At 34.3% G+C, this 23625-nt stretch overlaps 2 protein-coding genes across 5 annotated transcripts in view; both read right to left on the reverse strand.

The window, feature by feature from the left end:
* Window positions 1–1975, reverse strand: part of LOC111055076 (F-actin-uncapping protein LRRC16A) — a 95820-nt gene extending 93845 nt beyond the window's left edge. For 3 of the 4 annotated variants that reach the window (XM_039429099.1, XM_039429098.1, XM_039429097.1), the window contains exon 1: window positions 1754–1974. In XM_039429099.1, coding sequence (XP_039285033.1) covers window positions 1754–1790 — 37 coding nt within the window. In that variant the 5' untranslated portion in view covers window positions 1791–1974. Of the gene's footprint in view, window positions 1–1753 lie in introns of all 4 variants that reach the window. The other variant, XM_039429100.1, reaches the window with a different exon arrangement.
* Window positions 1976–6699: 4724 nt separating this feature from the next.
* Window positions 6700–23625, reverse strand: part of LOC111055149 (DNA topoisomerase 2-binding protein 1-B) — a 61075-nt gene continuing 44149 nt past the window's right edge. The window contains exons 19-25 of the mRNA XM_039429585.1: window positions 23396–23536; window positions 21526–21602; window positions 17577–17680; window positions 16935–17141; window positions 13922–14016; window positions 12533–12676; window positions 6700–9590 (exon numbers count right to left, since the gene is read on the reverse strand). Coding sequence (XP_039285519.1) covers window positions 9404–9590; window positions 12533–12676; window positions 13922–14016; window positions 16935–17141; window positions 17577–17680; window positions 21526–21602; window positions 23396–23536 — 955 coding nt within the window. The 3' untranslated portion in view covers window positions 6700–9403. The remainder of the gene's footprint in view (window positions 9591–12532; window positions 12677–13921; window positions 14017–16934; window positions 17142–17576; window positions 17681–21525; window positions 21603–23395; window positions 23537–23625) is intronic.

Consider the following 23625-nt stretch of genomic DNA (forward strand, 5'->3'; position numbering starts at 1 on the left):
CTTCTGCTACTCTAAATGACCAATTCACCGCGCGATATTTTTTTCAAATAAGTAAGTTTCTCTGGCGCACCTTGTATTTCTACATTGTTGAAAAACGATCTGGCAAAGTTGCAAAGGTAGAAAAGGTCTTGCTGCTATCTGCTTTGTCGAATGATAGGCAAGACAAAACAAAACACCAATGTTGATCGAATACTGTCATTATAACGTGAGCCTCACTATATATAAGCTACTTTTGTGTTATTCTATGGATGAGAATTTACAGGAAACATCTAGCACTATTTGTAATATATCTTACAGTTGGCAGTATATCATTGACAATTATTGAAAGCGTTCTTGATTAGGACACAATTAATTGGACTCAGGGACATTACTCTTGTGGAACACTATATACCGGTTGCACAAAGGCCGATTAAATTTTAACCGTGATTAGTTCCAAGAGCACCAATCAGAGAAGCCGTCTTATCAAAAAGGCCTTCTCTGAATGGTTCTTGTGGAATTAATCACGGTTAAAATTTAACCGGCTTTTGTGCAAACGGGCCTAGGTAGATTAGTGGGTGTGCACCCTACCTATCGAACAGTTGCCGTTTTCACTCTTACAGATTTTTTGAAGACACGGAACGACAGGACAGAATGTTCTCTGATTGGCTGATTGTGTGGGCGTATCGACAATCAGCCAATCGGTTAGCTTACTATCCTGTCATGTCGTCGAGAAATTGGTAAGTGTGAAAATGACCATTGGCAAACGCCCCCTAAACAGCTGGGCTCTTAATCCAAGGATAGACAGTCTCACACATGTTTGGACTTAGCTTAGCTTGCTAAGTGGAAATATATTAGCTTGCTAAGCTCATATATATGCGTAAATATATTCTGCCGTATTTTATGAAAGGAACATTAAATTACTACAATTTATTTTAAACAATTTGTTTTGTAGAATATTCAACTCGAAAGAGATTAGTCATTAAATAACAGCCTAAAATTCAATATATGTAGAATGATGTTTGCATTGTAGTTGATGAGTCAATGTTTGCATTAACTAATTTTGTTGTATTAATTTTAATTATCTATTTTTTTCTATCAAATTATTTCAAGTTTATAAAAGCAATAATTAATAACGCTTGAAATCTTGACTAATGCTCTAGTCTACTTTATTAAGTTAAATTGATATTGTGATATTATAAACTCTATATTAACAATTTATTAAAATGACGATTAAGCATAATAAGTTAAATATAAGTAGCACAGACATTTTCTGAAATTATAAATACAATTATTACCGAGCTACTTGTAAGATTACAGAAACTTGCAACTGTGATAGTTAAAGATAGTAACAGCAACCACTAAACAGTAGGTAAGTAAGTTAGGCCTACTTAAACCATTGACAGATAGTTCTATTTTAACCAAATATCAAACAATCACCGTACGGTGATAATGATGATCTTTCAATTTAAAAATGCAAGTACAAAACTAAAAATGAAAAAACAAAAAAACTATTTGAAGTGATAATGTAGGCCTATCCAATCTTAGAAATTGATAAACAAACACAAAATATCCTCTTCAGAAATGGGCTAGATTGGGTGACTCATAAATGTAAAGGAGTGATTCACTCTTCCTGTAAGGAATAATTTAGCTTCGAATTAAAAATATGACCAGATAAAATCATAATATAATTATTATCTTTTATTACATGGTCACAGAGGCGGTTTTGAAGTTAAAACATGAGTATCAATACAAGTATACTAAACAAGGAACTGACCATTCAAATCCTTCGTTAACTGCGACCTTGTTGACATCTTAAAAGTATGTACATACGTGTACCACACGTTCTGTTAAACACTGATTTATCACATAACACTTACGACTGAAAAGTTTATGCACATTAAAACAAATACAAAACAGAAAATTAATATCCTAATCTAATACACAAAATAGTTGGCGGCCATTGAGGCATATAGAGATCGTCTGCCAATCATATGTCAGGGAGCTGCAGTAAACACAGAGAACAGAGTGCGGTGAATAATAGCGCTTTGGATCTCTCAAAGTAAAGTTCAGCCATTAAAGGGAAGTCTCATTTGAAAGCTCTTACTTTTAAAACAAGTTTGATGATTGATATAAAATTATATCAATACAGCATATTTGTCTAGCAATCAACCAGACATTAGATCCACTTGTGGTTTCAAACTAGAGACAACGTATTAAGAGCTCTTTTCAAACTCTTTCATCTGGACACTAAGAAATTATATCTATAGATTCTCCGTTGTATGATTTGACCGTGGTGAGATATTTTTGAAATCAAACCCTCACCCACATAGAGTTACAGATGAGTACTTTTAAGAAGGCATAAATATACGCTTTCTATGACAAAAAGATTCGGCCTTTGACATTATTTTCTAAACATCATGATTTACTTTGTTCACTTTTACAACAGTAAAGTCCGGACGCGTTTTAGGGAACTAGGCCCTATCTATAGTTAGCAGACAAGGAATATGCCTACCTTATTACTCAGAAGTATGACTAATTAAGTGTTAAGAATCCATCAATATGGAGTACATGGTTATAATAGTACTTCTACAACTTACTTTTTGAGTCTGGACGCGTTTTAGAGCACTGGGCTCATCATCAGCAGACAAGGAGTTGCTACCTCAATACTCAGAAGTATTAGTATGAATTATGTTGTGTACTGTATCCATTAAATGTACAGAGCCTATTCTTTAGGGGTTGAGCGGAATCTCCGCATATATGACTTACAAACATCGATAAATATATGAATAGGATATAATAACAAGCTATATTATGAATATAATAGCCTAAATCAAAATTCGGGGAAGGAACAGTTTTGGAGTGTGCCTGTTGATTTCCCCAATCATTTCAATGAATGATGTGTTTGTGTATAATTGAATAAATAATAATAGCGAGTGACCTAGCTGGCTCAGGAATATATAAACACATGAATATATATGGTGGCTGGCCATTCTGCAGATCTCTACATGGACAACAAATTCTGAGCAACCCATGAAAATACGGCGATTCAAAGAATACTCATGATACTCTCTTCTAGTATCTCTGTTCAATCTGAGAAGTGAATAAATAGAAAATAACCTGGCAAAGTCATTCAGATAGGCCCTACTTGACTTTAGGTTGATTGAGCATGTCAATATGCAGGCACAGAATACATAATATAAAAATATGTACTCTGTGATGCAGGTGCTAATTAAAAAACACTTCAATTTCAAATTCTTTCTCCCACTCTCATGCCTTACCCCAAAAATTCTCAGAAAGATATAGGATTGGAGTGGAATAATATGTGATTATAAAAGTACTCTCAAACTAAAAAAGGACAGATTTTGTCAAATATATATAAGAGACTACACAATAAAAACACAGTTCTGTTTTGAAATTAAATTTATACAAAAAGTGAAACGTTGTTTATAAGTATTTATGCTATTTATTATGTTATTATCATGTTTATAATATTTGTTTATTCTTAAGAATTTATTACTTATTTAGTTAAAATTAACTTATAAAATATACATATTGGAACATGATTTCTCTGGACTTCTAAATAAATAACGTAAAGGAGAATCGAATGATCTGTACAGTATATATTAAACAAAAATAAAATTGAAAATACATAATGAAGAAACTACAATGAATAATAATTATATTAATACAACAGTTTCAAACTTACATGTATTTTTAAAACAGAAAAGTACATAAAACAAAGATACAACACAATTATCTCAGATATATGTATATTGATTATCAATGTAAGAGGTTGAATTCTCAGTATAATTTATTATGATAGCCTAAAGACTTGATAATGAACATAACTATAAATAGGTAAGGTAGGCTACAAAAAGAATACAAGTTTGATGTAACGGGAGACAGGATAGTAAATTGTAAATATTAGTGAATTGTAATACTATTTTCATACAAGTGAATTGAACAATATTTCATAAATTTCTTCTAGTCCAGGTTCAATTGGGAATATTTTATGATTGAAAATGGTAGCCTTAACGATAATTTTAAATTGATGTATCAACTAAAATTAAGTGAGTTTTAATAACCTAAAATATACCGTAATGTATATACATTTTTTCCAGAAATACGGATAACAAATCGGATTCCCCCTAAACAACTTAGATTTGGAACATGGAATGTTAGAGCTTTATAATAATTGTTTATCTATTGACGTTGTCTATGCTGTAGAGGCTTTTCTACAATAAAAATGTTAGTGCCGGTTGCACAACAGCGGTTAAATCTTAACCGTGATTAATTCCACGAGAACCAATCAGAGAAGCCGTCTTTTCAAAAACGCCTCTGATTGGTTCTCATAAAATTAATCACGGTTAAAATTTAACCGGCTGTTGTGCAACCGGGCCTTATACTTTAGCAACTCCCAGAACTTTCAACATATTGGCGCCAAGAACTTGATAAATATAATATGGACGTTGTAGCAGATGACCCCTTGCAGGCAGAATTGAGACGGACAAATATAGGATTTACTACAGTGGCTGTGATGATAATAGGTTTTATGGTGATGAAGGTTTTGCAGTTAGGAAGGCAATAGTAGAATTGAGACAGAGAAATATAGGATTTACTACAGTCACGTTTTGTGTAGTTGAGAAGTTGATATTGTGGTAATTATTCATATTGAAAGAAAAAGACTAAGAAATTGTCAAAAACCACAGATATATTGATACTTAGAAAGACCGGTTTCGGTTATTACACCATTGTATCAATAAGCAATGTATAAACACACATTGTATAAACAATGTATCAATATATCTGTGGTTTTTGACAATTTCTCAGTCTTTTTCTTTCAATTTACTACAGTGGCTATGATGATGAAAGGTTTTATGGAGATGTGGGTTTTGCAGTTATCAAGGCAGAAGCAGAAGCTGTGATCCAGTTTGAACCTTGTAATGAGAGAATGTGCAATATTAGCCTAAGGGGAAGATTTAGAAATGTATCTCTAGTCAGCTTCTACGCACCTACTGAGGATTCAGATGATGAGTCCAAGGACCAATTCTATGAACTCCTTGAAGAAATAGTGGACAAGTTACCAAGTTTTGACCTGAAAATATTATTGGGAGATGCAAATGCAAAGATAGGGAGAAAACAAACGTGGATGCCAGCAATTGGGAATACAAATGACAATGGAACTCGGCTAGCAAATTTTGCCCTGGCAAATGACTTCAAAATTCCAAGCACAATGTTTCCTAGAAAATATATAGATGGACATTAATTTGGTTTACTAAAAACCAAATCGACCATGTACTTACAGACCAACGGCAGTGTAACAGCTGTAAGGAGCATTAGAGGAGCTGGGTGTGGAAGTGACCACACAATGATACCATAGAGAGGTCCACGTTATAATGGCTGTGGACAAAGATAGGAGAACAACGTTGCCGATCGTTGTCTTGTCAATGCCTTCTATAAACGGTAGCTGATACAGGTTTATTGATAAAAACACTTCACTCACTTGGGATACTTTTTAACAAATTAATAAAAACAATATAGAAATCTTGAACTTTATTTTTTAAAACTTTAAAATAGTAAACCTGAAAATAAACCTAAAAATGACCTAAGTTAGGGTCGAAACTAGTTGTTGAACTATTTTAAAGTTTTTAAAAAATAAAGGGTACTTCAAGATTTTTATATTGTTTTTATTAAAAGGTTTATTGATGTAATATTAACTGTTTATTCTCGTTTAAAATAATCATTTATATTTTATTAAGCAAGAAATCATATTTCTCAATAAAGATGAAATATTTTGTTAATTAATTATTAATTCTACATTGTTGAAAGACGATCTAGCAACAGAGCAAAGCGAGAAAGAGATAGCGCTACCCGTTTTATGATAGACAAGGATAGCATTACCATTGCAAATCAAACACTGCCATTATAACGTGGACCTCACTATAGTCAAAATAAACCAAAGAATAGCAGTGCAGAAGAGAAAGACAGAACGATCAGAAAGACGAATAGACACTGAAAAACTTGAGGCCAATGGAGTAGCAGCGGAATTTTCTCTGAAGCTTGACAATAGATTCAGTATTTATTAGGGTATAGAGTTCAAAATAACTCTACATACGTGGCTCTGCTCAAACCCTTTTTATGATGTTGAAGAGTTTTTTCAGCTGCCTGAATCCAGCATAGACCTGTAATGCTTTAACAACCTTTGAAACCATATAGGCATAATAATTTATTGACTTGTACTCTATTATTTATGTGTTCTAATATTTTAACGTGATTTTATGCATCTATAGATGTTTCGAGAAGTATGGCTAACTATCTACCCTGGAAGAAAATGAGAGCATTGACAACAAGTGGGCCAAACTCTGAGATACAATTCTGGACACCGTAGAAGAAGTGTGTGGTAAAGGAGAAACAAAAAGCCATGGTTTGATAAAGAGCGCAACAAATAGTAGAGGAACGAAGTAGATGGAAAAAGCCTGGATGAACAGCAATAGCATAGGCACCTCTAATACAAGGCCGCGGCCTACGATATTGCAACGTCGCAGTGTAGGCCTAGAATCTAATACATGATTGGTGAAAAAGATCAGCTGGTATTTTTAAAAATCTTTTTCACCAATCATGTATTAGATTCTAAAAAGATTTTAAAAAAATACCAGCTGATCTTTTTCACCAATCATGTATTAGATTCTAAGCCTACACTGCGACGTTGCAATATCGTAGGCCGCGGCCTTGAATTAGAGGTGAATGGCAATAGTATAGAAGACCGGGAGCTATACAGAGAGTCTAATAGAGAACCCAATAAGCTGCTAAGAGGGAAACAACTACTCCATATTATTGGGCTACTGGACAAAGCTGGGGAAGACAATACATCAAATAATGCAAGAGACTTCTACAGAAAAGTGAGATTCTTTAAGAAATGATTCACTCCACACCTCTATGGAGTGAAAAATGATAGTAACTGAGAGTCAAAAAGTACTAGAAAGATGGAGAGAATACTTTTGTGAATTACTCAATGTAGAGAACCAAACTCTACACCAAATTTGATTTGATTTAAAAAAAAAACCTACAGAATGAGCAGTACCTATTATTATTACAACGTTCAGCCTAATGCAGAACCCCCAACCAGATCAGAAGTGGAAAAAGCTATCAAATGCTACAATAAGGCACCTGGAAGAAATGAGATAACAGCAGAACTATTAAAGAAAGGGGGCGAAGTAATTACAGAAAAACTGTGGAACTGATCCTAGAAATTTGGGAGAAAGAACACATAGCATCTGAATGGCAAGAAGCTGTTATGGTACCCATACTAAAAAAAGGTACTAAAGAAGACGAAGAAAGTGGAACTGATCCTAGAAATTTGGGAGAAAGAACAAATACCATCTGGATGGCATGAAGCTGTTATGGTACCCATACTAAAAAAAGGTACTAAAGAAGACGAAGTAAGTGGAACTGATCCTAGAAATTTGGGAGAAAAAACAAATACCATCTGGATGGCAAGAAGCTGTTATAGTGCCCATACTAAAAAAAGGTACTAAAGAAGACTGCGGCATCTTGCTTCTTAGTGTACCCTATAAAGTGATATAAAAAGTAATTCTCAACCGCCTAGAATTCTATTGTGGCGGGATAATTGAAGAGCACCAAGCTGGGTTTGGGAAAGGCAGGTCAACATCAAACCAAGTTTTCATCTTAAAAGAAATAATAGCAGTGTACTGGGAGTACAAAAAGTATTATTTGCAGTTTTCATAGACTTCCAAAAAGCATATGATAGTATTAAAAGGGGTAAACTATGGACACAACTAGATAAATTTGGTATCCCAAAGAAACTCATCAATTTGTCAAAAATGAGTGTGACAGGACCAAGATGCTCTGTTAAAATAGATGGCCACTACAGTGAACCGTTCTTGGTTAATTCAGGAGTCAGACAGGGAGATGGGTCTCTCCAATTCTATCCAACTTGGCCATAGAAGAAGCGCTTCAAAAAGTAGCTCAACAAGATGTGGATGTAGAGGTTGGATCGAAGATTAATGTGTTGGCTTTTGCAGATGATGTGGCAATTATTTCAGAAAGTGAAACCCTTAGAAAATTGCTAATAGAAGAAGCAGAGAAAATTGACCTGATAATAAATGACTCCAAAACTAAATTGAAACCCATTACCAAATTGCTAATAGAAGAAGCAGAGGAAATTGGTCTGATAACAAATGACTCCAAAACTAAATTTATAGATTTTACAAGAAACCAGAGGGAAAATATTATGAAAACCCTTACCAAATTGCTAATAGAAGAAGCAGAGAAAATTGGCCTGATAATAAATGACTCCAAACTAAATTTATACATTTCACAAGAAACCAGAGGGAAAATATTATGGGTAGCTTGAAAATAGATGAGCATGAATTCGAGCAAATACAGCAATTCAAATAGCTCGAGGTAACATTTTCAAGTAAAAATTTGGATATTATAGAGTTACAAAATAGGATAAACTCAGCAAACAGGTGTATGTATGGCTGCAACAAATTACTAGTCCCTATCTCACAAAACAATAGGGACCGATAGTCCCTATCTCACAAAACAAAGCTCAGACTATACTAAACAAGTCCAGTACCACTCTACGGGTCTGAAACTTGGAAAATGACCAAGAAAGAAGTACGAAAACTCATAGTTTGAAAATTAAGTGCTGCGAAAGATATATGGGCCCACGTACAAGCAAGGAGAATGGAGGAGGAAACATAATAAGGTAATCAGAGACCTCTACAATAAACCAGACATTGTGAGCTAAATACAATGTAGGATATTACAATGGGCCAGGCACGTACTCAGGAGAGGAGAAGAGTCCAATCTGGAAAAAGTTTCAACACCCAACCCTCCAGGAAGAAGACCCCGTGGGAGACCCATACAGAGATGATGGCAACCGGTTAAGACTAACATGGAGAGGCTTGGAGCGACAGAAAGAGATGCTGAGGAGTGAACTACGTGGAGACTGTTGGTGCGGCCAAATATCAACTTAGATATAGATGGCCCTGGGAGTAAGTAAGTATATCTAAGAAGTTTAGGTAGAAACGAGCTTGAATGGAAATGCTCCACACTAAAAATTTAATTTATGTATTCTCTTTGTAATTTGAAGTACAGCTATAGTTAATATCTATTCTAACTCAATTATCAAGATTGAATCTTAACCTATTAATACCAATTTCTGTTACAAAGCTGGAGAAAATTGTGATAGTTTTAGATTTCTAACTTCATGTTAACAAAATTATTCCTCAATATCTTCCTATTTTTATTTATGGATTCGATTTCTAATGTTTGATTTATAATTTTTAGGTACAGGTCTCCAGGTCTCAGGTGATAAACATTCAATGAACGAGAATGTTTAGAACAAGACTAATCTAGTCAAGGTTGAAAAAACAATAGAATTGTGAATAAAGTACAATTAAAATTTATAGTATTTGATATAGTCTTTGGGAATGATAGCCTCATAGTCGAGCTGCATATTCACTAGGATGTCAACTAAGTTGACAGAATTCAAACAATAGATGTTCTTTGAAGCCAAAAGTTCCACGTTTATCTTGCTATTATATTTCGGGTCGATGAAACAGTGTGTGGCATTCAAGTCTTCCCTGAAACAGAATTCAACAATTAACTACAAGTCATTCTACTAATATCAAAGTGAGAATATACAGAACACTGATAGGACCGGTTGTAACCAGAGTATAGAATGTGCATTCTCATTACGTTTTGGTTAGGGCTACTCTTAATTATCATTAAATGAAAATAAAAAGATCTAGGGCCGGTTTCCGAGCTCGGGATTTGGCTAAGTCCCAGACTTAAAACAGCTGGAGTCAGAAAATTAGCTTTCCAAAACGGGGCTTAGTCGCAGCTTTTATAACAGTAGTCGCAGTTATTATTTTCTCATTTCTATAATCTGAAATGTTTTTACTTGACGAAATTAAACATTTCTAAATAACTCAAAATAGCTGAAACTTAACACTATTTTCTCTTTATTTTATAAAGTGTTTAATTTTCTAGTTTTTTGAAATTCAATTCAAACGTGACTATGACAATGAGTGCGACTACGCCGCGTTTCGGAAAGCCAATTTTCTGACTCCAGCTGTTTAAAGTCTATAGTCAGAGAGATATTACTTCTAACATGAAGAAGGGAAACCAATTTCTCCTTGTTCAGTTTGTAGCATGGACAGAGTAGTGGAGAGGAGTAAGCATGCTGCGCACACTGCTAAAACAAGAGTAGGGAGAATGCTGTGAAGTAGTGGCAGTGATTAGTGAAGGAAGGCCTCTGTATTCGGGAAAGAGCCGTGTTAAAAGTAATATCTCTCGGACTATAGGACTTAGCCAAATCCCGAGCTCGGAAACCGGCCCCTCGAGTTCCAATTTAAAAACTTTTTATTCATATGTTTTAACATTATTATTCTTGATAATATACATCTATACTTTCTGGTTAAGGCTGTGCAAAGGCTAAAAATAAACTTTCCACTGGTGATATTTTTCAAAGGTTTTCGATTAGTCAAGCTATCAAAATGAAAAAAAGTTTTCTCAGGATCAGTTTTCCGATCATTACTTTTTAAGATATGAGCGCCTAAAGTTAAAATTTTGGGACAGGACATTTCAAATTCGGTAAGAGATAAATCCATGAGATTTAGAGGATGAATTCTTCATGGTATAAAACAAAAAAATTCTGAAAAGATCAATTTTTGAGAAAGTTATTCAATTTAATAAAAAATGACCAAAAATAAATTTTGTTTGAGTTATTTTTGGTAAATTTAATAATTTACTCAAAAATTGTTATTTTCAAAATAATTTGTTTTATTCAATCAACAATACCATGAAGAACTGATTCTCTAAATCTCATGGATCTATCTCTTACCGAATTTGAAATGTCCTGTCCAAAAATTTGAACTTTAGGCGCTCATATCTTAAAAAGTAATGATCAGAAAAAATGTTTTCCTGAGAAAACTTTTTCATGCTGATAGCTTGATGATATACAAATCAAAAAACTTTGAAAATTATCATCAGTACAAAGTTTATTTTTAGCCTTTGCACAGCCTCAAAACACGTGGATGTGAAGCCGAGTTCTCAACTCTTAAACACATGGAAGCATTGAGGATTTTTGAAAATAAACTTTTGGTAAAGTAATCATGAAAAAATACTCTTCGATATCATAAAACTTTAGTGAACATTTGGAGAAATAAATGCTACTATATAATGTCATTCATAGATTATACCAATGTATCTAGAATATTGACCAGCAAATAGTATTCTGGTTGAATCATTCTAATTTTTGAAACTACAACAAAATATAACTATGTGGGCTTGAAAATCTTAAATGTGTTTTGACCAAGTCTCAGTTACAATATTATTATGTAGCCGAAAATGACTATTTGGTTTTGTTTTGATCTTATATGTATTATTGTAATAGAAAGTCACCACAAATCACTCATCTAAAGTGAACAAGTCTTCTTTTATCGAGTTGGTTAATTTCATAAAGTAGCATTTTCAAACGCTGTTTTCTCAAAACGTAAAAAATGAAATGGTCACTTTTATCAGTATACCGACGATATTTCAATAATACGTTTTCATAATTGAGATTAAATATATTAATACATGGCATTATAAACTCAAACTCTGCATCTGATTAAATATACTTGTTTGTCATTAGACAGAGCAAATAATTTATATTTCTGTATGGCCTGCATACAATTCTGAAAATTTTGCAAGGATACAGAGTTGGATAAGGATGAAGTTATCTGCTTTGTCTAATGACAGACAAGGATAGTGAACCAATGATAATAAGATGGTGGCAAGGATATGGAGTTGGATATGTGCTTTGTCTAATGACATAGAAGTATAGCAAAACAATGTTAATCAGATGCTTTATAATTTTAATCTTACTATAGGCCCAAATCTTACGAGCAACAGAGATCTACTTCACCAAATTTATTCATTCATTTATTCACCCCTATTTGACATTTATTTATTCATCTATTCGACATTCCTTTATTCCATACTAGCAGGTAACCCGTGCTCCGCCTAATTAAAAACTTGAAAAACTGAAAACTTGACCAACTGAAATCTTGAGGAATTAAAAATAGACCTATAACCATCCTCGGTAAACTAGTAGTTCTGTGAACAGTAGACATCACGCAGTATTCTCATCCACAAGTACCTGATTGAAACTATAGACCTAATGGAAATACAGCAATAGACTGGCTTCTCCACACATCAGTGTAAACACTTGTCTGCTGATTTATGATGATTAATTCTATAGTCTGATTTTTACTCTAATATTGGCGTATGAAGGAGGCTCCTTTTTCCTTTTATATTATACTTGAAATGCAAAATTTCCAAAAACCTTGTATATACGTCGACGCGCAATTAAAAAAGGAGCATACCTGTCAAATTTCATGAAAATCTATTACCGTGTTTCGCCGTAAATGCGCAACATTTAAAGATTAAGAGAAATGCCAAACCGTCGACTTGAATCTTAGACCTCACTTCGCTCGGTCAATTATAAGTTAGTCAATAACTTTCAAACAAATTCACTTACTTTCTTCCCAAAACTTCTCCATTTCCTGCATTTATCAGTCTGAATAAATTTTCATACATCTTATTTGAAGTAGTGAATATGACAGCCTTCATTTTATCATAAGCTCCAGTTTTTGTTTTGCTGTTACAAACTCTTAATCGCCACCTGTAAAAGATTAAACGAAAATTGAAGTTTTGTAACAATAATTTCTACAAAAAAGTTTTGAAGCTTCAAGATGACTGAATGGCTCCCTTTAGCAAAAAAGAATAAAGCACTCACTCAATTAATCATGTCATAAATTAATCGATTTATCATGTTGGATATTTTTATTAATTAATAAGTACGGTAACACACTGATGAAATACAGTAATGAGACAATTATTGAAAAAATACACAATTTTTTTAAATTGTATTTTTAATAGTTCGTCAAGAACATTTGAGTTTATGTGAGTATCATGTTGGATATTTTTATTAACTTAATAAGTATCACACTGATGAAATACAGTAATGATACAATTATTGAAAAAATACACAATTTTTTTAAATTTGTATTTTTAATAGTTCAAGAACATTTGAGTTTATGTAAGTATCTTCCACTAGTGGGTGAGATTAAAAGCAGAAGATTACGGTGGACGGGACACATTCTGAGGAAAGAAGAAAGCGCTCTGACAAGCAGTGAGCTACTGAGGAATAATCCTATAGGAAGGAGACCAGCTGGAAGGCCAAAAACTAGATGGTGGGACCAGGTCCGGAAAGATATGAGGAGGATGGGTCTAAAAGAGGAGGACGCGGGTGACCGAAACTTCCGGAGAGGCTTAGTTGATGAGGCTAAGTACCGACTGGGGTAAGAGTGGCCACCGCAGTAAGTAGTAAGTAAGTATGTTCCACTAATCACCAATTATTTATTCATTGCAGAATTGCAGAAAAATTATGTAGAATTCTTGAGTACAGTACATAATAGCTTGAATCATGCTTACATAATTCATATGTTGGAAAAACTTGAAATATGCTGAAATATATTATATATTTTAGCAAGCTCAAAGCAAATGCCATTGACATGATTTGCTTTGAGTATTTAACATTGGAAAACTGAAAACTTGAGGTACTGGAATCTTGAAGAATTTAAAATAGCCCTATAACCATCCTCGGTGAATAAAAACTATACGCAAAATTTCATTTTAATCAGTCCAATAGTTCAGATGATACGTCATTCGTGAATTTCCTATCCCGTACGTGTATAAGCCAATTCTTACCTTTATTTTATTATAGTTTAGCATTAAGGCGAAAACATCAACGATGACATCATTTAAACGGAAGTACACTGGTACACAAATTGAAAAAAAAAATGTTTTGGTCCAAAGAGTAAAATCTTCTGATTTATTCCAGATAATGAATAAATTTATAACTCACTTATATGCAGCTTCTGCTAGAAGTCTTTCATTCTCAGCTGGAAGGTTGGGGAGATTTTCCTTGGCTAATTCATTGCCCCATTCAAATTGTTCTTCCTACAAAAAAAAAAAAAAACGATTTCTTCAAAAACAACGAATCAGCATTGATTTATAGTACTTCTGGTAAGAGTAAAATGCAATTTTGTTATTTGACAGTTTGTTAGTCCTCCAATACACTTATACTATTTTTCTATATATCTATAAATTATTTGTGTATTCACTGATATTTTTCAACGATGAATCATCCTATATTATTTGTATATTCACTGATATTTCAACGATGAATCATCCTTCAAGTTCATGTCAATAATATCAGTCAAAATTTTTTCTATATCTCTATAAATTATTTGTGTATTCACTGATATTTTTCAACGATGAATCATCCTACATTGTATATTCACTGATATTTCAACGATGAATCATCCTTCAAGTTCATGTCAATATAGTCAGTCAAAATCTAATTCTAAGGATATAGTTGGAAAGAGGAAGCAATTTCCAATAAGATTTATATAATTTGTAAATTTGTTTGATGTTTTTGAACTTTTTGTGAGCGCTCAAAGTTCATATAATTTGTTTGAAGTTCTTGAGCATATTATGAGCGCAAGTTGAAAAAAGTACATTCGTAGAGTTCAATGCTAAATTTCAAACAGTTTGAACGCTAATGAAAAATTCAAAGACGTTATAAAATATCGAAAAATCTATATATATCGAAAACTAAGATCGATATGAGAAAATTTTACTGAGCATTTTTTGTTGCATATTTCATGTAGAATCTGTGGTCTTCGGTTTTGCATCGTTCGTGGGACACCGTGTGTATATAGCAATATTGATGATCTAGATCTAGACTATAGCAAAGTCCACACTATAATGGCAGTATTTGATTAACATTGGTGTTGCTATCCTTATCTAATATTCGACAAAGCAGATAGCGCTATAAATAAAAATAGAAATTCTAGTACCCTTTTTAAAATTGTTCAGTCACAACATTTTTCGGCTATATGATGCCATTATCAAGTGATTGGAAATGGTATCATATAATATGATGAAAAATGAAATATTAGATATTATCCTATCACTTGATAATGGCATTATAACTTATAGCCGAAAAATGTTGTGACTACATAATTTTAGAAAGGGTACTTCTATTTTTATAAAACAAAATAAATCTTGTAGCACCCTTTATTCTTTAAACAACTTTCAAATAGTTAAACAATAAAATAGTTGATATTTCAAAGTTTTTTAAAGAATAAAGGGTGCTACAAGATTTATTTTGTTTTATTAATTTAAAAGCAGCCCATGTCAATAAGTGTTCTATTTTTATTTATATTCAAGAGTAGCCCTAATGAAAAAAGACAATCATATAGCGCAATCCTTTTCTAGCTCCGCAATGTTGCCAGATCGGTTTTTAACCGTACATTAAAATACAAGGTGAGCTATTGAACACATTTCATAGGTAAATAAAAAAATAACGAATAAGGCTGGTCACACACCGATTAGTCACGAAAAGACTAGTCACAATACTTCACATAGTTGCTTATGCATGTCTAATTGCAATGACTAATCAGTGTCTGTTGCGTCATAAGCAGCAATGTGAAGTATTGTGACTAAACGTGACTAGTCTTGTCTTGACTAATCGGTGTGTGACCAGCCTAAGTGTACTTACATGAATATTGATTTATTGGAAAGCCAATTTCTAATAGTTGTATTTATAACACATGACAAGTTCAACAAATTCTACGTGACCACCTTTTGTTGAACATAAAATATCTAGACGATATTCAATTTTACGCCAGACATTGCCAGAAAATGGAGTGATGTCCTGAATTACGGCTTCAATTCTTCGTTTTAGTTCATCAATACTACATAACTTCGTTGCATAAAACTTATCTTTCACGTCCATACTCTGAACGAAAACGTCTTTGCACGGTAATAGCCGATTTGCTTTCGTGAAAACACAGAACGTACAAAGCTTTCTTCTGACGCTCTGTCACCCCACACCATCGAGCCGACTGTGTCAACCCCACCACTGAGCCGACTGTGTTTCTATAATGTTATGTTATGTTTGAAGGGACGGATTTAAGGATCCAAAGGTTCAAAGAACCCCACACGTCAACCGGAGCTTATTGTGTGTCCCAAATACATTAGTTGGGCAAACCAATACCTGTGTCCTTTACAAGATCCAGAAGATTTTCCCTAACATCCCATTCATCAACTGGTTCCTTGCAGCCAAACATACCCCTTCTTCTTGCCCCTAGTCTCTCGCAATCCAGTGTAATATGCTTGGCAGTCTCTTAAGACTGATTGGTCCTCGTGACCTACGTGATTTCAATTCCTGGCCTTCTTTGTAGGTATTTCCGCTGAGGAAGGGGTCGCCAAATTGCCTCTAGGGCGCCTGGCCACCCTCGACTCAGCCTCTTGACCCACATTTGTGCCTGGAGTTTCACCCATCTCTGATCTCTTGGGGTTTTTCTTTTTTGCCCCCCTCCCCCCTCCCACCGAAACTTTGCAGGGTCAAACGCCTCACCTCTCCCTAGAAGTTTTGCCTGAATGGCCGCCCTTCTTTGAGCAGTGGTAAAGTTTGGTCTCTTCACCCGCAAACTGCACTGCTCGGTTGCTCTATTGCATCCTCAGACATTTCTGCAGATTCTTGCTTTTCTGGACTTCTGATAAGCTCATCCACCCTCTCCAGTTGGGATGGTGTGATTGAGCTTACGTCATCCATTTCGTGATCAGTGTAAGCCTTCTCAATGTTGGTAGCCTATAAATAGGAGTGCAACGAAACCTCCTATGTTCCTGAAGCTATGATGGTCATAATAAATTATAGCAGATACACCAATGTTTGCCACAAAAATAGGCGCGCTACTACTTATCGTTATTTTTTGATCAGCTATGAAATGTGTTCAATATTTTATACTCACCCTGTATAAACCTGTAGTTTAATGAGCCTAGGAGCAACTGATCATTATTGAACATACCGGTAGGAAGTAACCAGATTTGGAAGATTCATCCAAGTAGGAAGTGTGTAGAATGTAGTGACCGGCCGCAATGCTGCAGAGCAGTTTTTCACTCCTCTTGGGACCATCAGTGATTAGATGTGTGATCTCACTCGAGTAAATATCAGTCTTGATCAATGTGCCACCCAGGCCTACTATCACCTCTTCATATCTGCCTTTCTTCTCATTCTGAAACAAAAGCATCATCAATATCTCAATATCAAGATATAGAACAAGTATCGGGCATGCTCTTTACTTTCTAAATATTGTATTTGTTTGCTTATCCAATATAAGGTGCGCCAGAGAAACTTACCTATTTGAAAAGCGCGGTGAATTGGTCGTGTAGAGGGGCAGGAGGGGGCGCATCTGGAGGGAAAATTTTCCAAGTTTATCCTCCCTCAAGTAAGTAGTCATCATGCTCTGGTCTAGAGAGCAGCGGACCAGCGAAGTTGAGAGCTTATTTTCTAATGGTCGATCACTTGTTGTTGCTACACAACGTGTCTTCCGCGCTCGATTTGAAATTTATCATCACAGACTCGTTCCTGGCAGTAATTCGATTCTGTTGGTTAACTCATTTCGGGAGTGTGTAAGCGTCACAAAACTTAGAAATGGACTTCAACGAACCATCAGAACTCCAGAAAATATAGAAAGAGTGAGGCAGTCAGTTGTGCGTTCTCCCCGGCATTCGGCTCGCACGCACGCAGCTGTTATAGCAATTTCTGACTCCACTGTTCGACGAATTTTCCATGAAGACCTTCAATTTCATCTCTATAAATATTGGCTGTTCAAGAATTGACTGAACGCGATTTTGTTGCCCGTCAAAATGCATGTCATATGCTGATTTGACAACCTGCCTGAAGACGAGGTCATTTTTTCAGTGATGAGGCTCATTTCCACATGCGTTTCCTCAATGCAATTTTGTTATAGGGTTATTTGAAATCACTGGTTTATGTCGATCGACCACGGACCATAGCACACCTCAAGAACAACATTCGCGACGCCATTGCCAACATACCGATTGATATACTGCAACGAGTGTATACAAATTTGAAAAATCGAGTTCATCAGTGTATGTACAATGGGGTCGCCATTGATCTGATGTCATTTTCAAGACTGCATGGAAAAAAATTGGGAAATTGTATTCTCATATAACAAAATATTAAAACAATAACTAATGTACTTTTTTCTATTGACCTTTCAAATACATATTTTTTTCTGGCGCACTTTGTATTTTTTGGCAGTCCATTCCACGTTCCATGTTGAATTAACATCTGATGAAAAAGAAAATCTTCAATCTGATTTATCATGCGCAAGAGCATATGCATATTATTTTACATTTTTCTAAGGGGACATTGATTGTTTGTTATTTTCTGCCTTCTTTTTACTCTTATTCACTAAATAAACTATATGAGGGGGATAGTAAGGGAAGGAAAACATTCAAATGTCTGAAACCAGTTTTATAAAGACCCCATTGAAGGCAAATATATGACCAAAGATCTTTGATAGAATCTTTTATTGTCATAGTCTAGTTACACACATATCGATTTTTGGAAGAACGTTTTTTGCTGTCCTTAAGAGATCTCTTAGATAACTTGGCAAACAGATGATGTCTTCATGTGTTTACCAAGTTCCGTTTAATCTGGTAGATATCTAAAGGACGGCGAAAAATATGTGTGTGTAACTGGCTTAACACGATAGTCTCACAACGAATCCGGTCATTTCAACTGACGTCTTCAAATTTCCGACACCTTCCATGCACAAGATCATCCCATAAAGTTTTCTGCTTACACTAGAATCATTCTCCAGTAGATTTATGCTGAAATATCGCCTTTTGCTTGCAAAAAACTAATCAAGCTACGCAATTCACACTTGGCGAGAGACTGAATTGAGGTGATCATATTTATGCGTCTATAACTCGTAAACAATAGACGATCAGGCCGCGTCAATCATAAGGTGCGTACAGATAAACGCGTCTCCAACACGCTCCGCACTCGCTCCACGCACGCTCCGATCATGAACGTTACGGGAGATGTTAGCTCTTCTTGCGTTCCACTCTTGCTCCCCGGTCGATCATCAATCGATCTGCTCGAGTGACGTTCGATTGCGGAGCAGAACGAAAGTTGGTACGCACCTATAGAGAGTGTTTGGTGGAGAGGACAGGCTTTTCAGCTCTGTGAACATCACTCCTCTAGCTTTTAACTAGGTCTTATGATATATATGATATATGTGATCAGAGATTGAAAAATTACCCTTAATTAGAAGACGAAACTTATTTTTCAATGATTTCATAATGAATTTTCATAATCAAGATTAAATATTTTGTTAATTAAATGTCTACATTGTTAAAAAACAATCTGGAAACAGAGCAAAGCGAGAAAGAGATAGTGCTATCCGCTTTGTTGAATGATAGACAAGGATAGAAATATAATTGCTAATTAAACACTGCCATTATAACGTGGACCTCACTATAGTTGTATTTATATAAAAAAGGGTACTAGTAATTTTCCATAATAATTGAAAATTTAAGTAGCCCTATTAAAATACTTTATTTGATCAAATGAGGATTCAATCATAAATTATATTATATATTAGTACTTAATTACTGCCACTTCATAAATATGATACAGTCCCACCTCAATATAAAGTATCTAAAGTGACCAAAAACTCAATGATAGTTTCTAATAATAAAAAACCGGGATTACTTTTACAAAAATATATTATATGAAATGTATTTCGTATCAATATGTTTTGTATAGACGAAAACGTTTGAAGATATTAGAAATGAATACACTATGACAAGGAATTGATTCTATCGAGGATTTTATATCGGTAGAACTTACACATGAATGAATCTTGAAACATACATAATAAGTAATCTATTTCGGAGTATGTGTAACCTTATCTAAATTTGTGAGAGGAATAGCACAAGGTTGCCTTATTTTTTCTCTCCCTATCATTTTGATGATGTACTTACTGTATCAATCAATAAAGAATATAGTGATGAATGTTATTTACATTTATTCGTGTGAGGATTTTTTCGAATTAATACCTAATTTTAAAACTGAACAATGCTGAAATTACCAATGGAAATGAGGGAAAATATCTATTATCCGTATTTTCCTAAATTCAGTGTAATTCTTTGTCATTCCAGTATTGTTCAATTTTCAAATGATGCATAAATTAAAATGGAAAATCCTCAAAGAATAAACAAATATAAGTACATTTTGGGCCGGTTTCCGAGCCAAGTTCTAGACTTTAAACAGCTGGAGTCAGAAAATTGGCTTTCCGAAACGGGGCATAGTCGCCGTTTTTATGACAATCTTTATTTTCTCATTTCTATAATTGGAAACGTTTTTCTTGACGAAATTAAACATTCCTAAATAATTCAAAATAGCTGAAACTTTACACTATTTCCTCTTTATTTTATTTTGTGTTCAATTTTCTAGTTTTTCGAAATTTAATTAAATTTAACCTATAAAAATAAATTTAATTAAATTTCGAAAAACTAGAAAATTTAAACGTGACCATGGCTCATATGAATAAAACCAGAGCAAATGCTCATGAGCAAGAGCATGGAGCATCAGGTTTTGCTCATGAGCATTAGGTAGAAGCATAAGCATTAGCTCATTTTCATGTGAATAAGCTTTACCTTATACTCTTACCTTATGCTCCTGAACTCTGGAGCAAATGCTCACTTATTTTAAAGATTTTTCATCAGCTGAATGGCCTTTGTGCCCTTACTTTGTTTTTATAGCTCACGGAAGCGCTAAATATGCAAGTTGGAGACACCGCTTGTGTTTGCGTTGTCTGCTCTGTTTTCTATTTATGAATTGAGTTTTAGGTTAGTTGAGTTTAGAATTTTGAAATAATAGCGTGAAAGAATGTCATCTCTATAATAATCTTCAGCATAATCTTATATCAATAGCCTTCTTATAATCGTCTACACTCTCATCTTCTTAAATGCCTATTTCCTATTTTGTGATGGCTATCTTTTGTATTTATTCTTTTGTAGGAATAATGTGATATATTATCATGGTTGAATCTAAAAATAGTTTTATAGTTCTCAACTAATGGTTGTGATCGTATCTGGTATAGTTTCCTCTTCCTCATACGAATTAGTTGAGCAATTTAATATGAGCAAAAGGTGAAAAGATGCTCTAGACTAGACTCACCTTTTTTTGAAGCATTTGCTTCAAAAGTTGAGCAAATGCTCTACTTTATTCATAAATTTTGAGTAAAAGCTTTAACTTTTGAGTAAATGCTCAATATTTTTTTGATGAGCATGAGCAAAAGGTTTTGCTCATGTTTATTCACAGAAAATAAAACAAATGCTCCATATTTTAGAAGTATAAGCAAATGCTCAACTTTATTCATATTGCTCCATGACTCTGACTACAACCCCGTTTCGGAAAGCCAATTTTCTGACTCCAGCTGTTTAAAGTCTAGAACTTAGCTAAATCCCACGCTCGGAAACAGACCCTTACAAACCAGAGATTAAAGGTACTTGAAAAATTCAGATGAATAAACTCATTTTCGGAAAAAATGTCCCGATTTTAGGGGAAAATGTCTTTACCCTTGCTTTCTCCCTTTCTTCCACAGGTTCCTGCCAGCCAACATCGATTGGTTGCGACTCGCAGTCCCAACTTGCACCTGAAACATATTTATTTATCAAGTCATGCACTTATATAAGAAGGCAAACATTACATTGTGTGATAGACGTCAATGACAAGAGAGGCAGCATTTTTCATAAATGTATCAAGTATGTGCTTAAGCCGATGACGTAATTGCCAGAAGAAAAGATATCCTCCAGGACACGTATAAATTACTCGAAAGAGAAGCACAAAAGTTTGGTCTCCTAGTCAATGAAAATAAAACAAAATACATGAAAATATTTAGAAGTCAAGCGCGAAGAGTTCCACAGAGTCTGAGGATCGATAATAGTTTATGAGTGAAAAACTTCAGTTATCTGGGTGTTGAATTGAATAATCAGAATATGATGAGCACCAGTATCAAACAAAGAATATTATCGGGATATAGAGCATACTACAGCAACATGAAGCTCCTAAAAAACAGGCTCATCAGTAGAAACAGCAAGCTTAAAATTTATGAAACCCTTATAAGACCTGTAGTTACCTATGGCTCTGAATCGTGAACATTGACTAAGAAAGACCAGCACAATTCAAGTGTATTCGAACGAAAGGCGCATAGAAAAGTGTACGGTCCTGTTAAAGAAGGAGAAGAGTGGAGAAGGAGAACCAATGCTGAACTTGAACTATTAATAAAAAGCCGTAGTATAGTACGCTTCATAAAGGCAGAGAGACTAAGATGGTTCGGACATATTTATAGGATGGATGAAACCAGAATGCCAAAAATCGTGCTTAAAGAGAAGCTACACTCGAGAAGAAAACAAGGCAGACCAAGAATACGATGGGAAGATGAGATAAGGGATGATTTGATAAAGATGGGTTATAGAGGATGGAGAGGATTTATAATGGATAGAAACGTTTGGAGGAATGTTGTGGAGGAGGTCAAAGCCCACAATAGGCTGTAGAGCTATAGAAAAAAATATAAGAAGGCAAAACATTATGTTAGTCAAATTAATAATAGTGAAAAAGGATAATCACATTCATTTTATATTTATTTATGAAGTCATGCAGAATTATTATATTTTTTTATGAGAAGGCAAAACATTATGTTAGTCAAATTGATTAATATAAGTGAAAAAAGGTATAACAGAAACTTTAACTTTGATATCCAAATAACTTTCCTGTCTTTTGGAACTATCAAGACTTTGGGAAAGGTAGGTACAGTTTTGTGCTGAGCCGGTTGACACTTTCCCAATCATTCTATTGTGTATATTTTAATTTAAAAATGAAATAAAATAAATTACAATTCAATACTAGAAATCTTTAAATTGAAGAGTTAAAGGCAAACTCAGCTGAATTGCGGTATCACAGCCAAATACTTTTATCTGAGCAATACATACTGATTCCATTCCAGTCGTGGTCATCCCCTGCCCGGAAGGAATACGAGGCACGACTGGAATGGAGTCAGTATGTAGAGAGTATAGCTGCTGGAAGAGGTAAGACAATGAATGAAGTAAAGAGAATGGCACAGGATCGTATAAAGTTTAGAGAATGGTTGAAGGAACCCGACGCAAAATGGTATGAAAAAGAAGAAGAGGAATAATTGAAGATAATGGTAATCGACTAAATTATTTATTTATTTATTTATACATTAATAGATACAATCATTCTCAACTATGAATGATTGGGAAAGGAACAACAGGCTTAAAGCCCAAAACTGTTCCTTTCCCAAATTTAGATAGAAATTGTCCAAAAATAGGTTATGTTTACACTACACGTTTTTTATATGCTTATTGTCAAAGCTGATTACAAAATATATTAACTATCCTAATAAAAACTAGCTGAAACAAAACTTACATGCTTTTTGTGCTTGCTCTTTTAGATTCAGTCGATTTTCGCGCTGATACAACCTGATCGTTTGTGTCAGGAATCCATCGTTTCACTTCTTGACAGGCAGGCGTAAGATTCTGCAGCTTTTCATTCAATACATCCAAAAATCTATAAAAAATAATCGATTTCAAGATTAAATAACATAATAATCACGAGAATAATCAATGAAACTCCTTGAAGCCAATACATCCAAGAAT

The sequence above is a fragment of the Nilaparvata lugens genome, chromosome 5 (assembly GCF_014356525.2).
Source record: "Nilaparvata lugens isolate BPH chromosome 5, ASM1435652v1, whole genome shotgun sequence".
Lineage (NCBI taxonomy): Eukaryota > Metazoa > Arthropoda > Insecta > Hemiptera > Delphacidae > Nilaparvata > Nilaparvata lugens.